Source organism: Lepidochelys kempii, chromosome 9 (assembly GCF_965140265.1).
Source record: "Lepidochelys kempii isolate rLepKem1 chromosome 9, rLepKem1.hap2, whole genome shotgun sequence".
NCBI lineage: Eukaryota > Metazoa > Chordata > Testudines > Cheloniidae > Lepidochelys > Lepidochelys kempii.
In genome coordinates, this window is record NC_133264.1 from 34,690,607 (window position 1) to 34,715,176 (window position 24,570).

General features: G+C 42.0%; 2 protein-coding genes across 5 annotated transcripts in view; both read right to left on the reverse strand.

Annotated features, from left to right (window-relative positions):
* The window catches only part of MFF (mitochondrial fission factor), a 34,915-nt gene extending 27,970 nt beyond the window's left edge, over positions 1 to 6,945 (reverse strand). For 2 of the 4 annotated variants that reach the window (XM_073359892.1, XM_073359891.1), the window contains exons 1-3: positions 6,764 to 6,944; positions 2,869 to 3,029; positions 41 to 258 (exon numbers count right to left, since the gene is read on the reverse strand). In XM_073359892.1, the coding sequence (XP_073215993.1) occupies positions 41 to 258; positions 2,869 to 2,906 (256 nt within the window). In that variant the 5' untranslated portion in view covers positions 2,907 to 3,029; positions 6,764 to 6,944. Of the gene's footprint in view, positions 1 to 40; positions 259 to 2,868; positions 3,030 to 6,763 lie in introns of all 4 variants that reach the window. The other 2 variants (XM_073359889.1, XM_073359890.1) reach the window with 2 other exon arrangements.
* An 8,935-nt stretch (positions 6,946 to 15,880) lies between these two features.
* COL4A3 (collagen type IV alpha 3 chain) overlaps positions 15,881 to 24,570 on the reverse strand; it is a 69,869-nt gene continuing 61,179 nt past the window's right edge. Inside the window, exons 34-36 of the mRNA XM_073358895.1 lie at positions 21,453 to 21,567; positions 20,129 to 20,301; positions 15,881 to 15,971 (exon numbers count right to left, since the gene is read on the reverse strand). Coding sequence (XP_073214996.1) covers positions 15,881 to 15,971; positions 20,129 to 20,301; positions 21,453 to 21,567 — 379 coding nt within the window. The remainder of the gene's footprint in view (positions 15,972 to 20,128; positions 20,302 to 21,452; positions 21,568 to 24,570) is intronic.

Sequence of the window (24,570 nt, forward strand, 5' to 3'; positions counted from 1 at the left end):
ATGCTTTAGCTGCTACTTTTACCCTACAACGTACACATACCTGCCACTACAATCCTCTCTGGAACCTGCATAGTTACACTGGCATTTGGAAGTCCTTCTTGGATGCCTTGCTCAAGTTCAGCAGTTGGTGGAGCCACCTTTAATTTTTCTGGTACCCTCATTCGCTGGCTGATCCCTTCAGTGTACTCAATTTCATACTGAATTCGATTAATTTCTGCCATCTCAGCAGCTGGAGATGGGAACACTGCCCCATTCATTCTGATGAAAGAAAACCAAAAAGCCATGAATTATTAACTGACAGCAAAACTAAACATTAGGTGGGTTTCTTTCTCGATGCACAATAGAGTTAAGTGGATACATTTCTCCAATAACTGGGAAGTGTCAAATCTCCTTGACTGAGCACACACAATATTTAGTGAGAATAACTCCAATGTAAATTCAAAGAGCAAAATTTCCAGCTGCAAAGGACTACAGCAATTCTCCGTATGCTACCCAAACCCCACAGTGAGGCTGTGCAGGTGGTCTGTTGGCTCAATGGCGACACAGGGCTGCCTGCAATTCCTTACACAACATTGATAAGGTTTCCATACTAGCCCCCACATAGGCTAGGACAGAAAACTACATTGGGTAAGAAGTCGGGGCACAGATGTGTTTGTGCAACATCAGTATCCTAGGCAATGGGAACACATGGGCTGTGGCTGCTATTTCAGCCTATAGAATGGAATGGTGACTGCAGGCTGCCGGGTGGTGGATAAAGGAAAGGGACAGGGTTGCACAGTAGCCTCGCAACATAGCCCTGAGTTGGCGGGGAGAGAGATTCACTTACACAGAACCCAGTTTCACCAAGAAGGAAGTTTCTCACCAGTAAGCTGTCCAATCAGTTTCAGAAATTCAGCATTCCTACAACATTCCCATTTGATTTATTCAGTACTTCTAGTTTAAAGAGAAGCTATTTTGTAAACTTAAAGACTTTTTACTAATATGTAGCTGATGATCTGGACAGACTAAAAATATATCTACAATATACAATCTGAGTGCTTTTCAAAATGGAAATCCTACATCTACAGAACAAATACACCATGGGCAGAAGCAGGAAGAGTTTCCTCACACTGCCAAACCAGAGTACAGTATTTCCACCCTGAGATGGAGGGCCCCCTTTAGGGGCAAGAAGGGAATTCACTCTGCTTGACCATGCCTCTGTGATGAGACTGTAATGGTAATGATGTTTTTTACAATATGGATAGTACAGATCCTAGTGGCCCAAACGAGACTACTCACTTGTATCACATTCTCGATTTAACATCTTTCTGAAAGGAAAAGGATATCTGAGCATTTTCATAAAACTATCAAGTACTGGAATCCAAACACAGAGACAGTTTCTCAAAATAAAGTATCTTTTAAGACCTGTAAGTCATTTGGGCACCTTTGGTTAATTTGCATATTAAACCTCATATAGAGAAGTCAGTCCATTGCTGTAATTATAGTGAAACTAAGTTATTGATATATTTACTAATATTATATAGGAGAGATGCCCTTCCGGATGTCCCATTCATACCCTACCGCCAAAATTAATTTCAGAGTTTTGTATTTTGGGTGACTCAAAAAGACAGTTAGTTTGATGACACAGGACACCAGATTAAATGATGAAGTGGAAACAAATATAAAAGTGTGCCAGAAGTAAGATCCACCTGGGAACCAATACAGGGATACTCAGAGTTGTGATGGGGATTCCCCAACACATTAAACCCCTGGCAATTAGAAGGAATCCCACCAACCTGAAAACACATAACACAAGAACCAGTGATCACCCAATTAAATTAATAGGGAGTAGATTTAAAACAAACAAAAGGAAGTACTTCTTCACACAATCCATAGTCAACCTGTGGAACTCGTGACCAGGGGATGTTGTGAAGGCCAAACTATAACTGGATTCAATAAAAGAATTAGACAAGTTCATGGAGGATAGGTCCATCAGTGGCTATTAGCCAAAATGGTCAGGGATGCAATCCCATGCTCTTGGTGTCCCTAACCCTCTCACTGCCAGGTACTGGGACTGGACGACAGGGGATGGATCACTTGATGATTGCCCTGTTCTGTTCATTCCCTTTGTAGCATCTGGCATTGGCCACAGTCAGCAGACAGGATAATGGGCTAGCTGGACCACTGGTCTCACCCAGTATAGCCATTCTTATATTTATATTTAAAACCTCACACCAGAAATTAGGGAAGGAAAAACTCCCTGTTTTATGCAAGCTTGCAAAAAAAATTACATTCCTTTTCCTTCATTGAGGCTGAGAACCATGCAGAGTTATAGGCTGTCTGTATTAACTTCTGCAGGTTGTATGGCTCCAATAGAAGGAGCTGATAGGACCCAAAAATTGGGAGCAGAAGTGACTCCATAGCTCATTGACAGGCACTCACCAGTTGCTCAAGTTGTTAATCTCTAAAGAGCCACAAGTACTCCTTTTCTTTTTGTGAATACAGTCTAGCAGGGCTGCTACTCTGAAATCAAGCAGCTCTGCCACACTTAAATGCATAGACTTTAGCATCTCCCTCCACCCCACACTTTTGGTCTCACAGAACAGATTTACCCTTCCTGCTTCAATAAAGTAGCCTAATGTATTGTGGCCAAAGTACAAAGTGCCTTCTGAGATTTCCACATCCCTAAAGGTCATGTACAGTTCAGGCAGAAGAAGCAGTAAAGCACTTCAAGATCTTTTGAGCTGAGAGTCCCTATGCAAATGAAAGTATTTAATTTTAACAAGAACTTAAAAATACCAAGAGTATCTTATGGCAACAGCCTTGTTAAATGGCCATGATCTATTAAGTGTTACATGTACCAGATGAGTTTGATAAGATTTTACTAACCTCCCTAGAGGTGATTCACTGCTTGTTCTTTTGTTCATTTTGAAATATTTGCACAGCTATAATTTTGTAATCAAATATCACTACACTGCAGCACTGTTTACAACACAGTAAAGTTTGGATCTGTTTTTGTACATAAGACAGCATGACAATTGCTTTTCCAGCTGTAAAAAAATAAAGAAAGAAAGAACAGCATTAGAAGAGTCAACTTCATAAATATTTAGAATCTAAATATCAGTTTCATAATGCGAGTCTGGCAGTAATTGCCAAGTATCTACAAATACAATACTTCAGTATGTTCAAATGCGTCTTAGAATTCAGACATGTAATTTCTGGAGAATTCACTGATTTTCTAAATGGCAGAAGGGAAAAACAGTGAGATTTCAGCTGCTCAATCTTTACAATACTGAAACTTACTAATTAAACTAGAGATGTATGTTTATGGGGAAGAAAGAACAGGAGGTCTATAATAAAAGATGTTAGTCCATATTAGGAAAAAAGAATAGTTAGCACAGAGACCTAAGGTTGAGATCCTGCAATCTGCTCCATAGTAGGCAGATTCCTGCACCTGTGCAAAATCGTAGGGTATGTCTACACTGCACTTAAGAGTGAGCCTCCCAGCCTAGGTAGACAAACCTGTGCTAGCATGCTAAAAATAGCTGCATGCCCCCAGGTCTGAGCTTGGGTGGCTAAAATGAGCCTCCACCGGTGCTACAATGTCCACACCGTTATTTTTTAGCATGCTAGCGTGAGTCACACTAACACAAGTCTGTTTAGGGAGCTTGCTTTCAGCTGCAATGTAGACAGCCTTAGTGACCCCAATGGCAGTGCACCTGTACAGAGTAGTTTGCAGGGCTGAAGCTTAAGTCAGAATATGTAGATGTCTATTCCACTCCTGATTTACTGTGACCTTTGACCTATCTGTGTGTTGGATCATATTAAAGAAGTTCTGTATTAAAATCACAAATGAGTTTGATTCCCCATAGTTTAAATTCCAGGGTATTACTAATTAAGAGGTCTCTTGGTTTTTGGTACTGTTTCTCTTCCTCTATGTGTGAATCTTGCAAGCTGCTAATTGTGTTAGTACATTCTAAGACAGAGTCTGTTCTCAAAGCAATACTCTAACAACAGAAACAGCACCCAGAGACTCCCCGCCCTTTTGTTGTATTAACAATTGTGATTAAAATAGAGATAGAGGATGTATGTGGATGGATGCTTGGTGTGGATAATAACTGAATGATCAGGGAGGTGCCAGCCTAAGAATCCAGTGTCCATCGGCTGAAGAAGGCGTCAAGTGGAAATAACCAGAGGACCCCCGGAGGGCAGACTGGAATCCACCCAACAGCCTCAAGAATGGGAGAACCAAAAAACAAGATAACATCTAGCAGCACTGAGCCGTCAGGAATGTGCTGTCTGCTGACTGATTCAGCAACAGCATGATGAAGCAATTCCCATAGACTGGCATAGGAAGAAATTCCTATAAAAAAAAAGTACTCTAAAAAGTGAGAACTTTGGGGTCTGATTCTGCAAACCAACTTCCAGGAGCATCAGATGAGCATCTGATAAGGCCCTGCTCCCTCCTCATGTCCAGGCCACCTGGCCAGTGGCTTGGCATGAGCAACTCTAAGGCTGGTAACTATGATAATAACCTTGCAGAACCTGTGTGTGTGTGTTTGTATGAATGAATGTGTGAATAAATATGAGATTGAATGGAATGTTATAGCTATAACTACTAACTGCTTACTATGATTCTTTCTGTATTCACAATAAATGTGGTATTTTGCCTTTTTATCCTGCTGGTTTTTATTTTATTGGTATAACATGTGCCTCAGTTTCCTATGTAAAATAGTGAAAATATTTAAACCAACTCTGTAAGCCATATTTAGATCTTAAAATAATAACAAAAAGTTCATTACCATTAAGAGAGCTCAAACTGAAAGCACAAAGTAGAAAAATAAAATTCTTAGCTCCTTTATGGTAAATGAAAAGCAGAACTGTCATTATTAACTGGAAAAATCTGAGTGGTTGAACAGTATTCAAAGTCAACAGGGGGAAAGGAAGTTTTAAGGTGACATTTACAGAACTCAGTGGTTGTAAAGGTGGGGGAGGAATGAAAGTTTGAGAAAGATAAGTCATCACAAATAAAAACATGATTAATTATGCAGAATCATGGAAAAGGGATAGGGGGGCCAATCCGAGAGTGCACACAGGAGTGTAAATGGGAACCCAGGAGGGCTATTTTGAATGGGATTTGGAGATGAAGATGAATCAAGTAGATCGAGGAGACAATACAATAGGACGCTGACTTCTTGGACACAGAAAGTAGCATGCATACCCCATTCTGGATCTCCTAAAAGGGAGTGTCATTGTAACAGCAGTTTGTGATTAAGAAGAATATATGGATCTGTGTATACAAAGTTAAACAAAGGATGAATTTGGACACCATGATATGGCAATTGCCAGACACAGACAAGAGAGATGAGGGAGAGAAAAAGTTTGTCATAAACGACATGACAGTTTTGGGCTTTGGAAGCAAAGTTAAGAGGATGTATTATGGGACACAGAGGACTGATTAACTGTCAGCACATCAGTCACTGAAGCATTTAGAATTAGAAGCTATGATGTAACAAAACACTATCAGGGTGATTGGAGGGGGATGCAGAGCTACATGTCATCTGCGCACAAGGGATAAATACTGAAATGCTTTCATCATGATACATGTGTCAGACCTATTTATGCACATCACCTATGCACATCATGTACATGGAAGGAATGAACAAATGTTAGCGAGGCTTTGGGTTTGTATAATATTTAATGAATGCAAGAGAGCAAATGCCACTCTGCCAGCAGCAGCTTTAAAGCTGCAATGCATAGCGAAGATCCCAATTGGGGCAAAGAGGTAGTTTTACAAGCAAACGTCTTTATTTTTCTAGTAGAAGACGAGTATGGTAAAATTAGCATAAATTAAAAAAAAGGCTGTAGTTTGATAAGCTGCTACTTTGAAATATCCAGGTTGTCACTGAGAGGCAACACTTCAAATAATGCTGTGGACAAAGTGACAACTACTAAAGTTAAAACAGAGTAAAATGGAATTCACTGGGCTTGAGCCTGAGCTAATACTGGTATCACAGCACTGTTTTCTGCGGAAGGTGTCCTGATTTACAAGGGCATAAATGAGGGGAAAAACAGGCCCAGTAGGTTAGAGGATTACATAATCCTAACCACTCAAGTCTCATAACCATTTAAGAAGTCATTTTAAATTATTTTGTTAATAGAGGGTGCGCCACAATGTAGATATACCCTTAATGTTTAGGGTCTTTCAAAATGTGAAGTCAGGGGCATCCAGCCCCTGAGGGGGCTACTGAAAGCAGGATCCCCTATTAAGTGAATATATTTAAAATAAAATAGTGTGGGCAGAGAAAATGGAAACACTAGGGGTGGGAGGCATGAAAAAGAGAAAATGGGCCAGTTGGGGGGTATAAAAAATAGTAGATATGCAGAGAGAAAGTGAGAATGGCAGAGAAGATGGGGTGGGCATAAAGAAGATGATGGGGGGGCAAAGCTGGACAGGCAGTGAACGTGAGTGGACTCAGCGGGGGGGGGGGCGGGGGCGGTTATAACAGGCCATGGAGCAACACATGGGGGATGGGCATAACAGGGCTAGAGCAGGCCGGGGAGAAGGGGGGGCTGTAGCGGGGAGGGGCTAGAGCAGGCCGGGGTGAGGCGGCGGGGGGGCTGTAGCGGGGAGGGGCTAGAGCAGGCCGGGGTGAGGCTGGGGAGCCTATAGTTCGGGGGACAGAGTAGGGGGCATATTGCTGCGGTGGGGGGGGCCCATTTGGGATCTTCCCACCCTGGCTGCCGGGGTCTGGCGGAGCAGGCCCCAGCGTTACCGACTCACCCAGAGGCCGGCGGGAAGCCGCCTGGCAGGCCCCTCGCGCGCTCCAGACACTCAAGGGCTCTCTCGCACTGATAAGAAAGCGCAATGCAGTCCGGGCCGCTTAGATAGAAAAACGGACTGAATTGTCCACATCGAACCGCCGTAGCCACCACTGAGCGGAGAGCGGTGTAATGTCACGTGACCTAAGAAGGGCGGAAGTGATTCTCTGGCCCTTCACCTGAGAGAGAGCGAGCTAGAGGGAAGCCATCTTTACTGTGGTCAGACAGGCCGCGAGCGCTGTGTGCCTTTGTGATGCTACTGCTGTAATTGCTGCCACAGGCTCCTAGCTACAAATACAGTGCTGGTCGGTAGCATTGACGGTGTAAGGTTAGGTGATAATGCTGAGTGAATGCCCTCAATGTCTAGCACTAGTTATATTTTACTGTCACCAGCAATGTGGACACATTAACCCATTCTTAGAGATCAATAATAGAATAGTACTGGGAGGGGTGCTAGAACAATTTTTATAGGGGGGTTGCGGAGAGCCATTGAACCAAACTGTAAACCCTGTCTATTGTTGGGGACACTGCGGCATGGCCACTAGGTAACTCGAGGGGATGGAAGAGCACGAGTGTCGATGAAGCCCCCTCGCACTAGGCCCAGGTGTCCTTGGCCCCCCCTCCCGCCTGGAGGCACTCGCAGCAGTTATGCTGAGGATCTGCGACAATATGCTGCAGAGTCAGACTGCCTGAAACTAAGCAAGGCCATACAGGGCAGATATGGAAGAACAATGCTGAATAAAGCAGCTTTATGTATAGTTTAACAAATGATACAGAGAACCAGGGAACTAGCTGGGAGCTGGATTGGCTGGCTATACGGATACTTGGGGCAGCTTGCTATTGGATAAGTATGCTGGGAAAAAGGATGTATAAAAGCCTGTGTAACTTCCTGCTCTGTGTACAGGATTTGAGATTCAAATCTCCCTGTACCTATTTATTTAAACTTTTCAAATAAACTTTTCTGCTTCTCCGCCCTGTTGTGATAATTGGGTGTACCACACCGGGTAACGAACCAACTCAAGCTGTTGTTCAGCCTCTCGGCACTGGGTGCCGGCAACACTATAATGGAAACCACTTCAAGCCAGGGGGTGCTCTGGCACCCCCGCACCACACCTGTAGTTCCAGCACCTATGAGTACTAGAATATTAATTCCATCAGTCTGATACCAGGATAATGCTGTTGCCGGCACCCAGTGCTGAGAGGCTAAACAACAGCTGGGGTTGGTTCGCTACCCGATGTGCTACACCCAATAATCACAACGGGGTGGAGAAGCAGAAAAGTTTATTTGCAGCTGCAAAAAGGTACAGGGAGAATAAAATCTCAAATCCTGCACCCAGAGCAGGAAGTTACACAGGCTTTTATACATCCTTTTTCCCAGCATACTTATCCAATAGCAAGGTGCCCTAAGTATCCATATAGCCAGCCAGTCCAGTTCCCAGCTAGTTCCCTTGTTCTCTGTATCATTTATTAAACCATACATAAAGCTGTTTTATTCAGCATTGTTCTTCCATATCTGCCCTGTTTGTCCTTGTTTAGTTTCAGGCAGTCTGACTCTGCAACATATTGTTGCAGATCCTCAGCATAACTGCTGCAAATGCCTCCAGGAGGGGGGGCCAAGGACACTTGGGCCTCGTACGCATAACTGCTGCGAGTGCCTCCAGGCAAGGGTGGGGGGCCAAGGACACTTGGGCCTAATGCGAGGGGGCTTCATCGACACTCGTGGTCTTCCATCCCCTTGAGTTACCTAGTGGCCATGCCCCAGTGTCTCCAACAACTCCCTCCTTTGAGAACACTCAACAACCTTGGCTCTGAGTTTTCTCACTTGGGCTACTTATTTCTTTACAATAGGACTTTGCATAAGCACTTTGTGATAGCCCTGAAGAAAATGACTTATTAACTTTTGCAAAAGGGCCCTAACACATGATACTGCACAGCATAATACCAGTAATATAAGCAATACAGGAAAGAGAAGTTTCAATAACAGGCTAAATTAAGACATCTGAGGTCATAATTTTATTTAATTATTTAACTAAGAAAATTGGCAAAAGTATGTGAATGTGCTGCCGGAGTTGGTAGCTAAATCTGGCTAAAGAGTGGGTTGCCATCAGACAGCACCATTACTTTGGCCCTGATCATGCAATGCAAGCTCCTAGGTTCCCTACATGTGTGGTGTCCCATTAATTTTGCATTGCAAGAACAAGATCTATGTGAGTAACATTAATACTGAATTACTGTTATATTAGCAGTAGTAATATTAACTAATATCAATATAGTCTTGTTAACTTTGTTATATTACTGATAAATATTATGTTGATATTTTGGTAGGTATTTGTATTATGGTGGCAATCTGATCAGGGCCCCGTTGCGCTAAGCCCTCTACATACACTCCGTAAGACTGTCTTTCTCCTAGAGAGCTCACAATCTGAATAGACAGGACGGATGAAGGATAGGAAGGGAAACAGTCAGAGAAAGGTGCAGTGACTTGTACAGCAGCTAAGCTAGAACTAGAACCTTAGGTTCCTGCATTCTTGACTAGTACTCTATTCATTAGGCCCTGCTGCTTCGTTGTTTTTACTAGCTGAAAAGCATTATCCTGGTATCAGACTGATGGAATTAATATTCTAGTACTGGTCAGCTGATTTCTTAATGTCTGAGTAACTCTAGCTTTGCCTGAAAACCTTGTTGCAGCATGCGACGGTAATAGCTAAAATTCTACACTAAAAGACACAAAAACATCAACATCTAACTATGAAATAAAATTGTGATTTGGTTAATGGTCACAGCTACAGCTATAGATGCCAGAGTGGGAAGAAATGCCATAAGCAAGTATTGACAATCACATTGTTCCAAGATCTGTCTCTTTCTGTATTCAGTCCTGTCCATGTGCCAAAAGCATTGAAACAGAGGCAATTACAGATATAAAATCTGATCTCTCACTAGACATCAGACAGAGCTAGAAATATAGGTTTTATATTATTGATAAGCTGGAAATTTCAGCTTTCTAGATGTGCAAAGCATTTCTGTCTTACTTTGATAGGACACAGGACATTGGACCTTAAAATCCCATAATTTTTAATACCATCTTGGTCGTTTTCCTACTTTCATTTCAAACTTGATTTTAGCAGCTGCTATCTTGAGGCATGCTACATCTAGAAACCAGTTGCAACTATTAAATAGTATATTGCGTTAGGGCTCCATCTCACTGCCAATGCAATACTCCCATTGATTTCAATGGAAGCTAGATTGGGCCCTTAATCTTTAAGTCTAGCAGCCATGAGGATATTAGGTGTTGAGGCCCAGATCCACAAAGGTATTTAGATTCCTAACTTCCATTGAAAGTTAGGAGTCTAAATACCTTTGTGGATCTGGGCCTGAAAGACTTGCAAAGGGGGCTTACAGTAGTTTTTGGCCCATTAGTAATGCTTTCAGGATCAATAAACTTTTTCAAGCACTCGTTCTGGATTAGTTTTGAAAAAATTAAAAATCAGTCATGTTTAAACTAGTGGAAAAATAGGCACTCTAACTATTGACTGGAAGTTATTTTAAAATTGAAATACTCATTGGTACCACTGCTTAAAGTGTGAAAAATACAGCAGTCTTTGAACATTTGGCCCTACATGTGATTATGACGTTGTGAATAGTTACGTAATACTGGAGCTAACATTTTGAAACTATAACAGAGGAAAAACAATTCCATTCTGTTCTTCAGACAGACTCTGCAAATTAATGTTGACTTTACAAAAATCCAGTATTTTTTTAATTAACCAGAAATTAGGAAAGAGAGTAAGTATACAAATAACACAGGGATAATCTTTAATTCTTGCTTACTCCTCTCACACAGCCAGTAGAAAGTATACAGTTTCTTTTAACAGCTTTATTTGCAAAATGCATAAAGATTTTCAGTCAAAATTGGGAAGGCAACAATCCTTTCAAAAATGAATTTAAAATGAACATACCAGAGAGAGCCTGATAGGTTTTAAGTTAGGCTATGTCTACACTGGCAAGTTTCTGCATCACAAGTGATACTATTATTAAAAGGCTGGAATTAAACTGCTGTTGCACATCCACACTGTGCTCCTTGTGATGCTGGAGCGCATCCACATTAGCAGCTCTTGCAACGGCAAAGACAGCAGTGCATTGTGGTAGCTATCCCACTGTGTAACTGGCCGCAGGGTACTTTGGGAAGGGTTTGCAATGCCTCATCGGACAGACACAGTGTCACAGGATGCAGGTTTCTCAATCCTGTTGTTCCATGGGCATCCTACTACGTTGCCAGCAGCTTTTCAGCTGAAGTGGGGGCACAGGGAGAGAGTGAGTGTGTGTGTGTGTGTGTATGGACGGGGTGAGAGAGACTGTGTTTTGGGGGATAGATGGTGTGTCACCATGCTGTCCTGTAAGTTCAGCCAGCGGCAGGAAGTGTGTCCCAAAGCAGATCAGCACAGCATGCAACGGCTGTCAGAAACAATGGGGCTTTGAAAGGGGCGGGGCGCCTGTCTCCAGAGCAGCCGAGTTCAAAACAATGAGCAGAGCAGTCACTTGAGGCATTATGGGACAGCTCCAGAGGCCAGTTACAGCGCAGAAAGCAATCAAGTGTCTACACTGGCAATAGAGTGCTGGAGCATCTGCACAAATAGCCTTAAGACTCTTGTAGAGGTGGGTTTTTTTGCAGCGCTGCAACTGAGGAGTTTCTGCGCACAAACTGGCTTGGCAGCGTGTCCATGTCTGCAGTTTGAGCGCAAAAAGCTGCTTTACTGTGCAGAAACTTGCTAGTATAGACAAGTCCTTGGTTAAGTACATTTAAATGCTTTCCTGCTAAGTATGTATTTCTTAGGAATTCTGAATGTTCACATGAGGCTCCAGTTAAGCCTAATATCCTGAAAGCTTCTGCTGCAGGATGTACAATTGTTCAGTGCAGAGGCCACATCCTGCACTTACTCAAGCAAATAGGAGTTTTGCCACTGACTTCAAAGGGCCATATTATAACTTTACTCATACTGAATGGGTGGTCCTACTGAAGTCAACAGGATACTTAAGGAAAAAGGTACTGTGCATTGTAAGTAAGGGTATCAAAGTCTAGCTCCGTGAGAGCAGGATGAAGGTGAAGTCCTTCAATAGATATTAGAGCTAGATGGAAAACTAGGAGAGGGAAAAATTGCAAGCATTTTTGCAAACTTTTTTACTGCTTTTTGTTGAAATATAACTTAGACATTTCTACAGACAGCTACTGTAGTTCTTAATGTTGTGCCAAATTCTGCTCTCACTTTTCTGACATTAATCCTGTGCAACCTTAATGAAATCAATTACATTGCACGGGGTGTAAGCCAGGGAAGAATGTCGCCCATTCCTTCTTAAGTGACACTCAGATATAAGTATATAGCAGTTTTCATTCAGCAAGGGTTACTCTACAAGGGATCTGTGACCCCCAAGAGTCCGAAGGGTAGGTGCTGAGAACGTTGGTGTAGTCAATTAAATAACAAGCCTAAATATTTGAAACTCATCTTGCTAAAGGTAACATAATATTTTATTGCCTGGTATAAGAAGGGTCATACGTGTGTAACAGCTGGAAAACAATATAATTCCAGGAAAAATTATCTTCTACATCCACATGAAGAATAAATCTTGCCCACAAAAAAATCAAGGGGAAATTGTGCAGCGTGAAGAGGCTCATTTCAAGACAAATCATTACATGCTTTTTCATTAGTTTTCAGTCAAAAGACACAATCACTCCTATGCACAGAATAACTGGAATCTGCTATTCTTAAATCTTCACTGACTGGGAAAGTAACTGACCTCTGGGAGGTTTCAGAGTAACAGCCGTGTTAGTCTGTATTCACAAAAAGAAAAGGAGTACTTGTGGCACCTTAGAGACTAACCAATTTATTTGAGCATGAGCTTTTGTGAGCTACAGCTCCGATGAAGTGAGCTGTAGCTCACGAAAGCTCATGCTCAAATAAATTGGTTAGTCTCTAAGGTGCCACAAGTACTCCTTTTCTTTTTGACCTCTGGGAGTTACTGATCTAATTTATAAATCCTTCAGGGAAATATTTAAAAAGAAACTGGGGGATGGGAACAATTTTAGCTACAGTGATTTCCATGATCAATGAAAGGTTCAAATGTTTAAATGAAAGACTGCATAAATCCAATAGATACAGTGAGGGTTTGGCTTGAATTTATGGCATAAATTAAATGACATGAAACTATCAAACACTTTAAAGCACCGAGACATCAAACCAACTACAAAATACAGCCTCAAGTTAGGAAACATTAGGTTGGTTGCATTTCTTGAGGGCACTGAGACAGACAGGGCTTGAAGTATTCTTACTGTAATAGATTATACAGGTGGATGGCAGGCAAGGCTTGTTTATGTTTCTCTGTTGGTGAGATACATAGCAGGCAGACTGTGCATGTACAGTAGTGGAAAAGATTTCAGAGGACTCTGCTTTGTAAGACTTTCTCTTTTTACTGTGAATATTGCTTTATTCTCCTTTCCAGATGTCTGGCATGAAATAACAAAACTTCCATTGACCTCAATGGAACCAGGATTTCATTCTGTTCTAAAAGCAACCAGCACTATATTTATTTGAAATATCAGATATCATATCACCCTTTTGTGATTTACCATTTTTACTTTGTTGTCCAAACTGAAAGTTGTGATTTTAAAAAGGGAGTTCTGCTAAAAAACTGGTAGAATGATATAGCCCCATTTACGGTTTTTAGTCAGAAGACAAGCTATTAATGTTTGGATATTTTTATTTTATGTATATACATTGGCAAGGAGGGAAAGAAATAAGTTTAATGAACTTTATCTGTACAGTCAGAGTTACTTACTTGGTAGCGTTTAGAGAAAGGATTTCTTTTCCCTAATCTTTTTGATTAGTTGCTCATTATTTCTGATTGCCCGCAGTGCCACTTGCATTCTTTTAATGCAATATTAACACTTTGCACTTCTTTAGCACCTTTTCCCCAAGGCTCTCAAAGAACTTTACAGACATTAGCTAGCTAATATTCGCAATGCTGAGTGATAGGAAAGTGAAATGATCTTGACTTATATATGGGGAAACTGAGGCATAAAGACTTTTTTTTTTAAGGCCAACATTTTTTTAAAAAAGAAAAGGAGTACTTGTGGCACCTTAGAGACTAACCAATTTATTTGAGCATAAGCTTTCGTGAGCTACAGCTCACTTCTCAAATAAATTGGTTAGTCTCTAAGGTGCCACAAGTACTCCTTTTCTTTTTGCGAATACAGACTAACACGGCTGCTACTCTGAAACCATTTTTTTTAAAATGGCCTTTGATTGTGGGTGCCCAATTTGAAACATGCTGAGTTTGATTTTCAGAGGTGCTGAACACTCATCTCCAGTTGCAGTCAGTGGGAGCTGCGAGTGCTTGTTACTTACAAAGTCTCAAGCTGCCCAAAATATTTTAGCCAATGTGACTTGTCCAAGGCCACACAGTAAGTGAGTGGCAGAGTCCAGAACTGGGAACAAAACCCTGACCACCTGACTTTGTCACATGCTCCAAACTGCTAGACTACATTCACCATCTCTTACTGCTGAGTTTAAAACTTTGTAATAATCCAGGTAATATACATGTTACACTGTATATCATACCCCACTGTGCATCTCCAGTGGACTTAACTCTGATGGACTTAAGGTCTGGATTTTACAAGTATGCTCTCAGAGAGGGACTCAGAAACTGATATAACGCCTTCGTGTGCATCTGGTGATCCTGAATTTATCCTCACCCTAATTGTGAATAGTTTTCAAAAGAAATGGTGGGTATTTTCCTGATTTTACAGCAGAATTTAGGACTCAGGGAAAAAACCATCAATTGCGGCAATCATATGTCAAGACACAAGCAGATCTGAAGGAAAGATTTTTATACCTCACAATGCCCTCTTAGCAGCAGCATGCGTCTGCTGAGAGTATTTTATAAAAAAAGTGTAATATTTTTGAATTGTTTTGCAAACAGAGATACTGTAATCTATTCAAGGAAACAAAAATCTTAAATATTCATTCAATTAATGTAAATGCTGTGTTTAAATTAGCTTAATCAGATGTAACATGTGGAAAACTGTTTCTAGTTATATTAACAGAGAAAATTCGAGTATTAAAACAAACATACTGGAAATAGTTTAACAAATAGGTATAAAATATTTTACTTGCAAAAAATAGGCCTCAATGAGAAATCTTTCTTACTTCAACTGATTTCTAGACCCTTCAGCTGACTTCTGGACCCTAACTTTAAAATGATGCATTTATTAGACTTGTCAGATTAATTATGCTTTATCTATAAGATTAAATAATTGAACTGGAATTCTGACAGTTGTGTGCAAGTATTAAAAGTTAACAACTTTTTAAATGTCAACATTAAAATTTTAAATAGTGCTGCATGTGCAATATCATAAATACCAAAAAATTCAGAGCTACAGTTTATATAAATTAAATGACTAAATAAAAGTGCTTATCAAGTATTTAAGTCCATTTACAATTGAATTCACTGGTGTAAATTAGTGCTCTGGAAATACCATTTGAACACCACTCATAACAAATGTTTTATTTTAAGATACTTTCACCTGACTGGATGGAATAGGAGGTTTTATTTCTGCAGATGTTTGTGACAAATATTTAATGTTTCAAATACTTTATAAAAGGTGTAGATTTTATGTTTCTTTTTCTAGTGCATTTTTAAAAAATAGATTTATAACTGAAGGTTTGCGTTCACTATGGAACGCCATGGGAGCCCTTAAATCATGGACTTAACTCTGCGGCCCACTTAAATCCCAGACCCTTTTTTTCCTCACCCAGAGAAGTTGGTTCAATAAAAGATATTACATCACCCACTTTGCCTCACAGTTCAGAAGATGAAGATCTGTAGTACTGCCATAACAACAGCCTTCTCCAAAAAAGAGTGCTTTGCAATTTGCTTCGAAAAAAGAAAATCAAAATGCTGCACTGTCTCACCATAGGGCTGCATTAGCATTTTAGAGCTCATTGTCCAGAAACAATTTGGCATTAATAAATGCATGTTCTGTAGAGTTAGGCTATTCTTTGCAATAAAAGCAGAGTTTGATGCTCCATCAAAAATTTCTGTCTCTCTTCATGCAGACCTGACAGCGGCTGATGATGTTTTCCAATTCCCCGGCTTTTAAAATCTGTGGTAAAGGCTTCCTAAAAGAAAGAGAACAACACATTTACTTTTCTTTTTAAAATAGGAGTAAGGTGGTGGGAGTTTTCTATATTTGCACTTTTGCCTCTGTCCCCGCCACCCCAGCTCTCACATAGCTCTTAGCCAGCCTCACCAGAGCATGTGTCACAAGGGCTCCCAACACTAAGCACTGATTTTGAGCCAGAGTAAGTGGGGTAAAGTACCACAGTCCCATCATTGTTATCTACACTGTTAGGGTCTAATCCAAAGACCAAGTCTTTATATTGGGTTTTGGATCAAGGCTTTAGATTCCCCTATTTTTAAAAATCTGTCCTTATCTCCTTAAGCAAGAGGTGAAAGGTGGTGTCAATGTAACCCACACACCTCCTGGGTGCAGTGTTCTGTCCCATCTAGTGGCACCGAGCCCACTTAGAGAGAGAGATAAAATGAGTCTGCTCTACAGACTTAGCGAACAGCCAGTTGGCTTTTAGCTCATGTGGTAGAGACTCATGCACTAAGCTCCAGAAGTCCCAGATTTGATCCCAACTGCTGGCGACCGGGATCTGTTGGCGTTACATCAACATTGCAACTGACAAGACTGGGGTATGACCATTAGTTGCCTTGAAGAATGAAATGTGTGTTAGTGTACAGTGAGCATATGCTGACAGTGCAGCCCTCAAGAGCACAGGGATATGTACAGCAACACACTATGCATGTGCCTAGGGTTGCCCCTGAATGTGTACAAGATGACCACAAAGCATACAGTACACACCAAGAAAAGATGGAGGGATTATAAAGGACACATTCTTGAAACATCAGTGTTGTTTGTGGTTGCAGGAAGAAATATATAAAGCGTTCTAGGATATATAAACTTGGAAAATACTCACTTTTCCCCATATCAAAATTTAGCACGAAGGGGCCAAATTCTGCACTAAGGTACACCTTGGAAATCCCACTGAAATTGCTGGGGTTGTATAGGCTGGAAATCAGTATAGAATCAGGGTTGAAAAGTTCCAGTACGCTTTGGCTTACTTGCTTCTCTCTAGAAAATTCACCATTGACATAAGCAGGGGAAACTGCTGAAAATAATGGAATTGCACCTGCTTATATTAGTGGTGACTATTTCCCTGTGCATTTAAAAGACTTGTTTCAGGAAGGCGAGGATTTAAAGAAATGAAGGCTTTGGTCCTCTTTTAGGCCCCTTTGTGCTGTTCCAACACCGCAAAATGACTCTAAAGTCAAGTTAGCCACCCTCGCAAGGATGACTAGAAAAGGAGTACTTGTGGCACCTTAGAGACTAACCAATTTATTAGAGCATAAGCTTTCGTGAGCTACAGCTCACTTCATCAGATGCATATCGTGGAAACTGCAGCAGACTTTATATATACACAGAGAATATGAAACAATACCTCCTCCCACCCCACTGTCCTGCTGGTAATAGCTTATCTAAAGTGATCATCAGGTGGGCCATTTCCAGCACAAATCCAGGTTTTCTCACCCTCCACCCCCCCACACAAATTCACTCTCCTGCTGGTGATAGCCCATCCAAAGTGACAACTCTTTACACAATGTGCATGACAATCAAGTTGGGCTATTTCCTGCACAAATCCAGGTTTTCTCACATCCCCCCCACCCCCATACACACACAAACTCACTCTCCTGCTGGTAATAGCTCATCCAAAGTGACCATTCTTCCTACAATGTGCATAATTAAGGTGGGCCATTTCCAGCACAAATCCAGGTTTTCTCACACCCCCCCCACCCTCATACACACACAAACTCACTCTCCTGCTGGTAATAGCTCATCCAAACTGACCACTCTCCAAGTTTAAATCCAAGTTAAACCAGAACATCTGGGGGGGGGGGTAGGAAAAAACAAGAGGAAACAGGCTACCTTGCATAATGACTTAGCCACTCCCAGTCTCTATTTAAGCCAAAATTAATAGTATCCAATTTGCAAATGAATTCCAATTCAGCAGTTTCTCGCTGGAGTCTGGATTTGAAGTTTTTTTGTTTTAAGATAGCGACCTTCATGTCTGTGATTGCGTGACCAGAGAGATTGAAGTGTTCTCCGACTGATTTATGAATGTTATAATTCTTGACATCTGATTTGTGTCCATTTATTCTTTTACGTAGAGACTGTCCAGTTTGACCAATGTACATGGCAGAGGGGCATTGCTGGCACATGATGGCATATATCACATTGGTGGATGTGCAGGTGAACGAGCCTCTGATAGTGTGGCTGATGTTATTAGGCCCTGTGATGGTGTCCCCTGAATAGATATGTGGGCACAATTGGCAACGGGCTTTGTTGCAAGGATAAGTTCCTGGGTTAGTGGTTCTGTTGTGTGGTATGTTGTTGTTGGTGAGTATTTGCTTCAGGTTGCGGGGCTGTCTCTAGGCAAGGACTGGCCTGTCTCCCAAGATTTGTGAGAGTGTTGGGTCATCCTTTAGGATAGGTTGTAGATCCTTAATAATGCGTTGGAGGGGTTTTAGTTGGGGGCTGAAGGTGACGGCTAGTGGCGTTCTGTTATTTTCTTTGTTAGGCCTGTCCTGTAGTAGGTAACTTCTGGGAACTCTTCTGGCTCTATCAATCTGTTTCTTTACTTCTGCAGGTGGGTATTGTAGTTGTAAGAAAGCTTGACAGAGATCTTGTAGGTGTTTGTCTCTGTCTGAGGGGTTGGAGCAAATGCGGTTGTATCGCAGAGCTTGGCTGTAGACGATGGATCGTGTGGTGTGGTCAGGGTGAAAGCTGGAGGCATGCAGGTAGGAATAGCGGTCAGTAGGTTTCCGGTATAGGGTGGTGTTTATGTGACCATTGTTTATTAGCACTGTAGTGTCCAGGAAGTGGATCTCTTGTGTGGACTGGACCAGGCTGAGGTTGGTGGTGGGATGGAAATTGTTGAAATCATGGTGGAATTCCTCAAGGGCTTCTTTTCCATGGGTCCAGATGATGAAGATGTCATCAATATAGCGCAAGTAGAGTAGGGGCTTTAGGGGACGAGAGCTGAGGAAGCGTTGTTCTAAATCAGCCATAAAAATGTTGGCATACTGTGGGGCCATGCGGGTACCCATAGCAGTGCCGCTGATCTGAAGGTATACATTGTCCCCAAATGTGAAGTAGTTATGGGTAAGGACAAAGTCACAAAGTTCAGCCACCAGGTTAGCTGTGACATTATCGGGGATAGTGTTCTTGACGGCTTGTAGTCCATCTTTGTGTGGAATGTTGGTGTAGAGGGCTTCTACATCCATAGTGGCCAGGATGGTGTTATCAGGAAGATCACCGATGGATTGAAGTTTCCTCAGGAAGTCAGTGGTGTCTCGAAGGTAGCTGGGAGTGCTGGTAGCATAGGGCCTGAGGAGGGAGTCTACATAGCCAGACAATCCTGCTGTCAGGGTGCCAATGCCTGAGATGATGGGGCGCCCAGGATTTCCAGGTTTATGGATCTTGGGTAGTAGATAGAATATCCCAGGTCGGGGTTCCAGGGGTGTGTCTGTGCGGATTTGATCTTGTGCTTTTTCAGGAAGTTTCTTGAGCAAATGCTGTAGTTGCTTTTGGTAACTCTCAGTGGGATCAGAGGGTAATGGCTTGTAGAAACTCGTGTTGGAGAGCTGCCGAGCAGCCTCTTGTTCATATTCCGACCTATTCATGATGACAACAGCACCTCCTTTGTCAGCCTTTTTGATTATGATGTCAGAGTTGTTTCTGAGGCTGTGGATGGCATTGCGTTCCGCATGGCTGAGGGGCTTTGGGGGGGGTGGAGGGTGAGAAAACCTGGATTTGTGCTGGAAATGGCCCACCTGATGATCACTTTAGATAAGCTATTACCAGCAGGACAGTGGGGTGGGAGGAGGTATTGTTTCATATTCTCTGTGTATATATAAAGTCTGCTGCAGTTTCCACGATATGCATCTGATGAAGTGAGCTGTAGCTCACGAAAGCTTATGCTCTAATAAATTGGTTAGTCTCTAAGGTGCCAAAAGTACTCCTTTTCTTTTTGCGAATACAGACTAACACGGCTGTTACTCTGAAACCTGTCAAAAGGATGACTAGCAGGATGTTCAGATAGTGTACAGCCAACTTAATGGCTCCTATGCTACCCCTGGATCTGCAGCAATGGTGGCTGGTGTGGATGAGGGCAAAGGGTCATAGCTGAGTCACTGGGAAAGCAAAGGTTACCTGAACATTCTCCTTGGATCCAGTGAAGCCAGCCAGAAGCTGTAGGAATTTGTGTAGTAGTTGCATGTCCCTCTACCATGACATTCTATGAATGGAATGGCTCGGAATTCTTCCAAGCAGGATCCAGGTGATGCCAATGCTTGGCCAGAGGCTTCTGAACCGGCACTTGTATACTGTAACCACAAAACTATCTTTAATGAACATCTGCTGTGAAAGTAGAATGAATTATATTGAAATTATAATTCATTAAAGAAATGCTACTTGAAGGGTTTGTTGAAATATTGTTGTCAGGAAGAGAAACATTAAGGTGTGTGAGACAATGGGTCCTCAAACTAATTAACTTAGAGCTCCTACTGAGCTAGGAGATTGGTAAACGTTAGTATGCATATAAGATATGTATGTATATTTGTCAGTTTCTGCTTCCTTTTGTCTCTTATGTTAAATTGGCTTTGGCTTAGCTGTATAAATAATTTATCTTTAGCCTCAGAGAGGGGCTCACATCTGGGTGCTTTGGCAAAGCGCTTTGCTAATAAACAGAGTGGCCTGACAAATTATGTGAGTCCTGAATCTGACTTTGACACTGCTAAACACCTTTTACTGAACAGAATGCAAAAAATATCTTTCTAAAAAACACGTGTGAAGTACCATTCTAGCAAAGTACCATTGTGCAATCGAGCTAAAACAACCATCAGCACCGATTAATTGTATTGAATGATGAATTATTATATTTTGGGCTGGTATTATTTTGACATTAATACAATTTACTACCTTGTAATGAAGTCCAGTACAGAAGCTTTAGGACAATTCAAAGGACTTTGTGGTATTTCTCTAATCCCTGCAAAGGTGTTTTTCTCTGTCACGGGGAGAGGTCATGATAACCATGCCCGGGACAAAGACAGAAATTCCCTGGAAGAGGTTTGGCACCTCCTTAGTTAAGTATCATAGTAACCTGATTTCAAATGAGCCATTTCTCCAGTTTTAATCACCTGTGAATCGTTTTCCCTTGCACTGATTGCTTCTCTCTTCATAAAAAGCAGAGAAGGAACTTATCTGCAGTGGGAAACATGCTTGTAGAAACGCCCATAAAATGACCCTTTACAGTAGAACACTTTGGATGGAAACCTCTTGTAGTTGATAAAAATCTGCATGTTTAAAATCAGCACCCAGTGGTAACCACATCCTAGAAACAAGCTGTCTTTCTTTCCTTTCTTCGCTAAGCAGCTTTACATTAGGGACAAATCCTGGGAAGACAGCAAACCCCATTCCCCATGTAAAAGGGTGTTGCTCCACATGAAAAGTATTTTTTGTCTATTTTCCCCCTTACCATAACAAAGGAAAAACCCTTCCACAGAGATATCCAGCCTTGAGGACATAAAGGAAGTGCAGTTGTTTGGCTGTGAACTGCTATTACCACTGCTGGTCCTTCACAAACAATACATCTGTAATATGAAACATAAGTATTGGGTGAAAAAAATCAAGACGACATTTATAGATCTTACTGATACAATTTCCCATCCCATTACAGGCATTGGTCTGAATTTTGGAATTTGCACTCATAACATTGCCCCCATGGAAACAGGTAAACTGGTAACCAGCTGTCAGGTACCAGACTACCCAAAATACATGACTTCACAATTTTCATCCATATACACTGCAAGAAATTGGTGAGATTAGCCCTAGAACACTTTGATCATCCTAATGCTGCCATTATTGAAATGAAAGGTTAAAACTTGCTTGCTTTAGATGCTCACTGCTTAGGGTGTTATATATTTTTATGCTGGAATACTCTGCCATGATTAGAAAAATCTGTTTCATCCACTAATGAAGGAATATAGACCAAACCTTGGGGTCTGACTGAACTGCATGGACTGCATGCAAAGGGGGGTGCGTGTGTGCAAAGCTGATCTAAAGCTTGCTTTTGCACCTTACTGATGCTCTGTGCAGTGCTGCTGATGTTTTAAAGTTGCCTGAGGGCTTCTCAAACGTAGGCTAGGCTGAAAAATGCCACATGGGACCAAAAATGTAGCTGAGGACTGACACAGTACAGGAGCACCACAGCCATGCTCCATTTCTTCCAGCCATATTCTCTTCTATCTGAAACTCTGATGCTCCGTTACTCTGACAGAAAGGACAGAGATCTGTCAGCTATACATCTCTTAAGAATCATCTGTGCATGCAGTAGTGTGATTCTCCCTGGTCCAGTGAAGATGGCTTTAGGGGCAGATTACATGGGTGGTATGGTGCAAAGTGGCTGTAGTGGACAGGAGAATCTGGCTCTACAGGTGCAGGAGGTCTCCAAACACTATGGTGATAGAGTCTTGAAGATGGGTCTGTAAACAGATAAAGGATGTAAAATGAGACTCTACACTGCATAACTGCCTTGAGACATTATGCACGAGAGTTCTCAGCCTCAGTCTGTAATTTTCATGCACTGATCACAGAAATGATGGTTTATTCCAGTATATGTTCATTAAAGTAAATTCAGCTGTAAGAAGACAACACATTCCTAATGTTGAAATGACATCTGTTTCCTTTTAGCCTGTCCAAATCTAATACGCCTGCACATGGAGCAGCTGATTATTATGTAACTATTGCTTCTTAATATCATCAGGGTCAGTGAGACTTTGGGTTGTCTTTCTTGTGCCAGTTATGCAAATTAAACATACCCTAGATTTAATTAGGATACCAGAATGTTTAAATGAACATTTACAGTGTTGTTGTAGCCATGTTTGTCCCAGGATATTAGAGAGTCAAGTTGGGTGAGGTAATATCTTGTATTGGACCAACTTCTGTTAGTGTAAGAGACAAGCGTTCGAGCTACACAGACAGAGCTCTTCTTCAGGTCAGGGAAGGATACTCAGGGGTGTCACAGCTAAATACAAGATTGTCTAGCATAATTAGTTAACTCATATTCTAAGGGACCATTCAAGTTGAAGTGGCCTGTTAACATCTGTCAGGGTTCCTTCACCACTCTGAACTCTAGGGTACAGATGTGGGGATCCGCATGAAAGACCCCCTAAGCTTATCTGTACCATTTTAGGTTAAAAGCTTCCCCAAAGTACAAACTTTGCCTTGTCTTTGAACAGTATGCTGCCATCACCAAGTGTTTTAAACAAAGAACAGGGAAAGAGACCACTTGGAGATGTCTTTCCCCAAAATATCCCCCCAAGCCCTACACCCCCTTTCCTGGGAAGGCTTGATAATAATCCTCATCAATTTGTACAGGTGAACACAGACCCAAACCCTTGGATCTTAAGAACAAAGAAAAATCAATCAGGTTCTTAAAAGAAGAATTTTAATTAAAGAAAAGGTAAAAGAATCACCTCTGTAAAATCAGGATGGAAAATACTTTACAGGGTATTCAGATTCAAAACACAGAGGATCCGCCTCTGGGCAAAACCTTAAAGTTACAGAAAACAGGAATAAACCTCCCTCTTAACACAGGGAAAATTCACATAAAACAAAAGAAACTAATCCGCCTTGCCTGGCTTACCTATATCGGTTGCAATATTGGAGATTTGGATTAGGATGGGTTGGAAAAGACGGATTTCTGTCTGGCCTCTCTCAGTCCCAAGAGAGAACAAACACGTAGACAAAGAGCACAAACAAAAGCCTCCCCCGCCCCAAGATTTGAAAGTATCTTGTTCCCTTATTGGTCCTTTGGGTCAGGTGCCAGCCAGGTTAGCTGAGCTTCTTAACCCTTTACAGGTAACAGGATGTTGTCTCTGGCCAGGAGGGATTTTATAGCACTGTATACAGAAAGGTGGTTACCCTTTATATTTATGACAACATCCCTGCAGTCATAGGACAAAAAAGGGGGATAAGTGAGTTACAGATTGTTGTAATAAGCTAATCTGTTAGAAGCTAAACCATCTGTTTCACCTTGTATTTAGCTGTGACATCCTTTCCTAGACCTGAAGAAGAGTTTTGTGTAGTTCAAAAGCTTGTCTCTCTCACCAACAGCCAGATACCTTACCCATACGCAAAGTACGCAGCTGTGTAGGGCACCAGGAAATTGGGGCACCAAATTTCCTGGTGCCCTGTGCAGCTACGTGCTGCTCCAGCCCCTGCTCCCCGCCCTTCCCCGCCCCAGCCCTGCCCCCACTTCCCTGAGTTCTGCAGCAGGGTCGGGCCTGCACTCACCGGCGGCGGGAAGTGCAGCGACCTGGCCCCAGCTGTGCCGCTGGTGAGTGCTGGGGGATGGCTCCCCCGTGACCTGCAAGCCAGCCCACCCCGCCCCACCCCCCATGGAGGCCTGGGGCCAGCTCCTGTCCCTCCCCCCCCCCCCCCCCCCCCACAGAGGTCTGGGGCTGCATGGGGCCCCAGAATAGGTAGGGACAGCCCTGCCAACAGCAATTGGTCCAATAAAAGATATTACCCCACCCATCTTATCTCTTTAAATGAACGTCTCAGTTTTGGTTTCAGGGTCTTCTTGATATTTA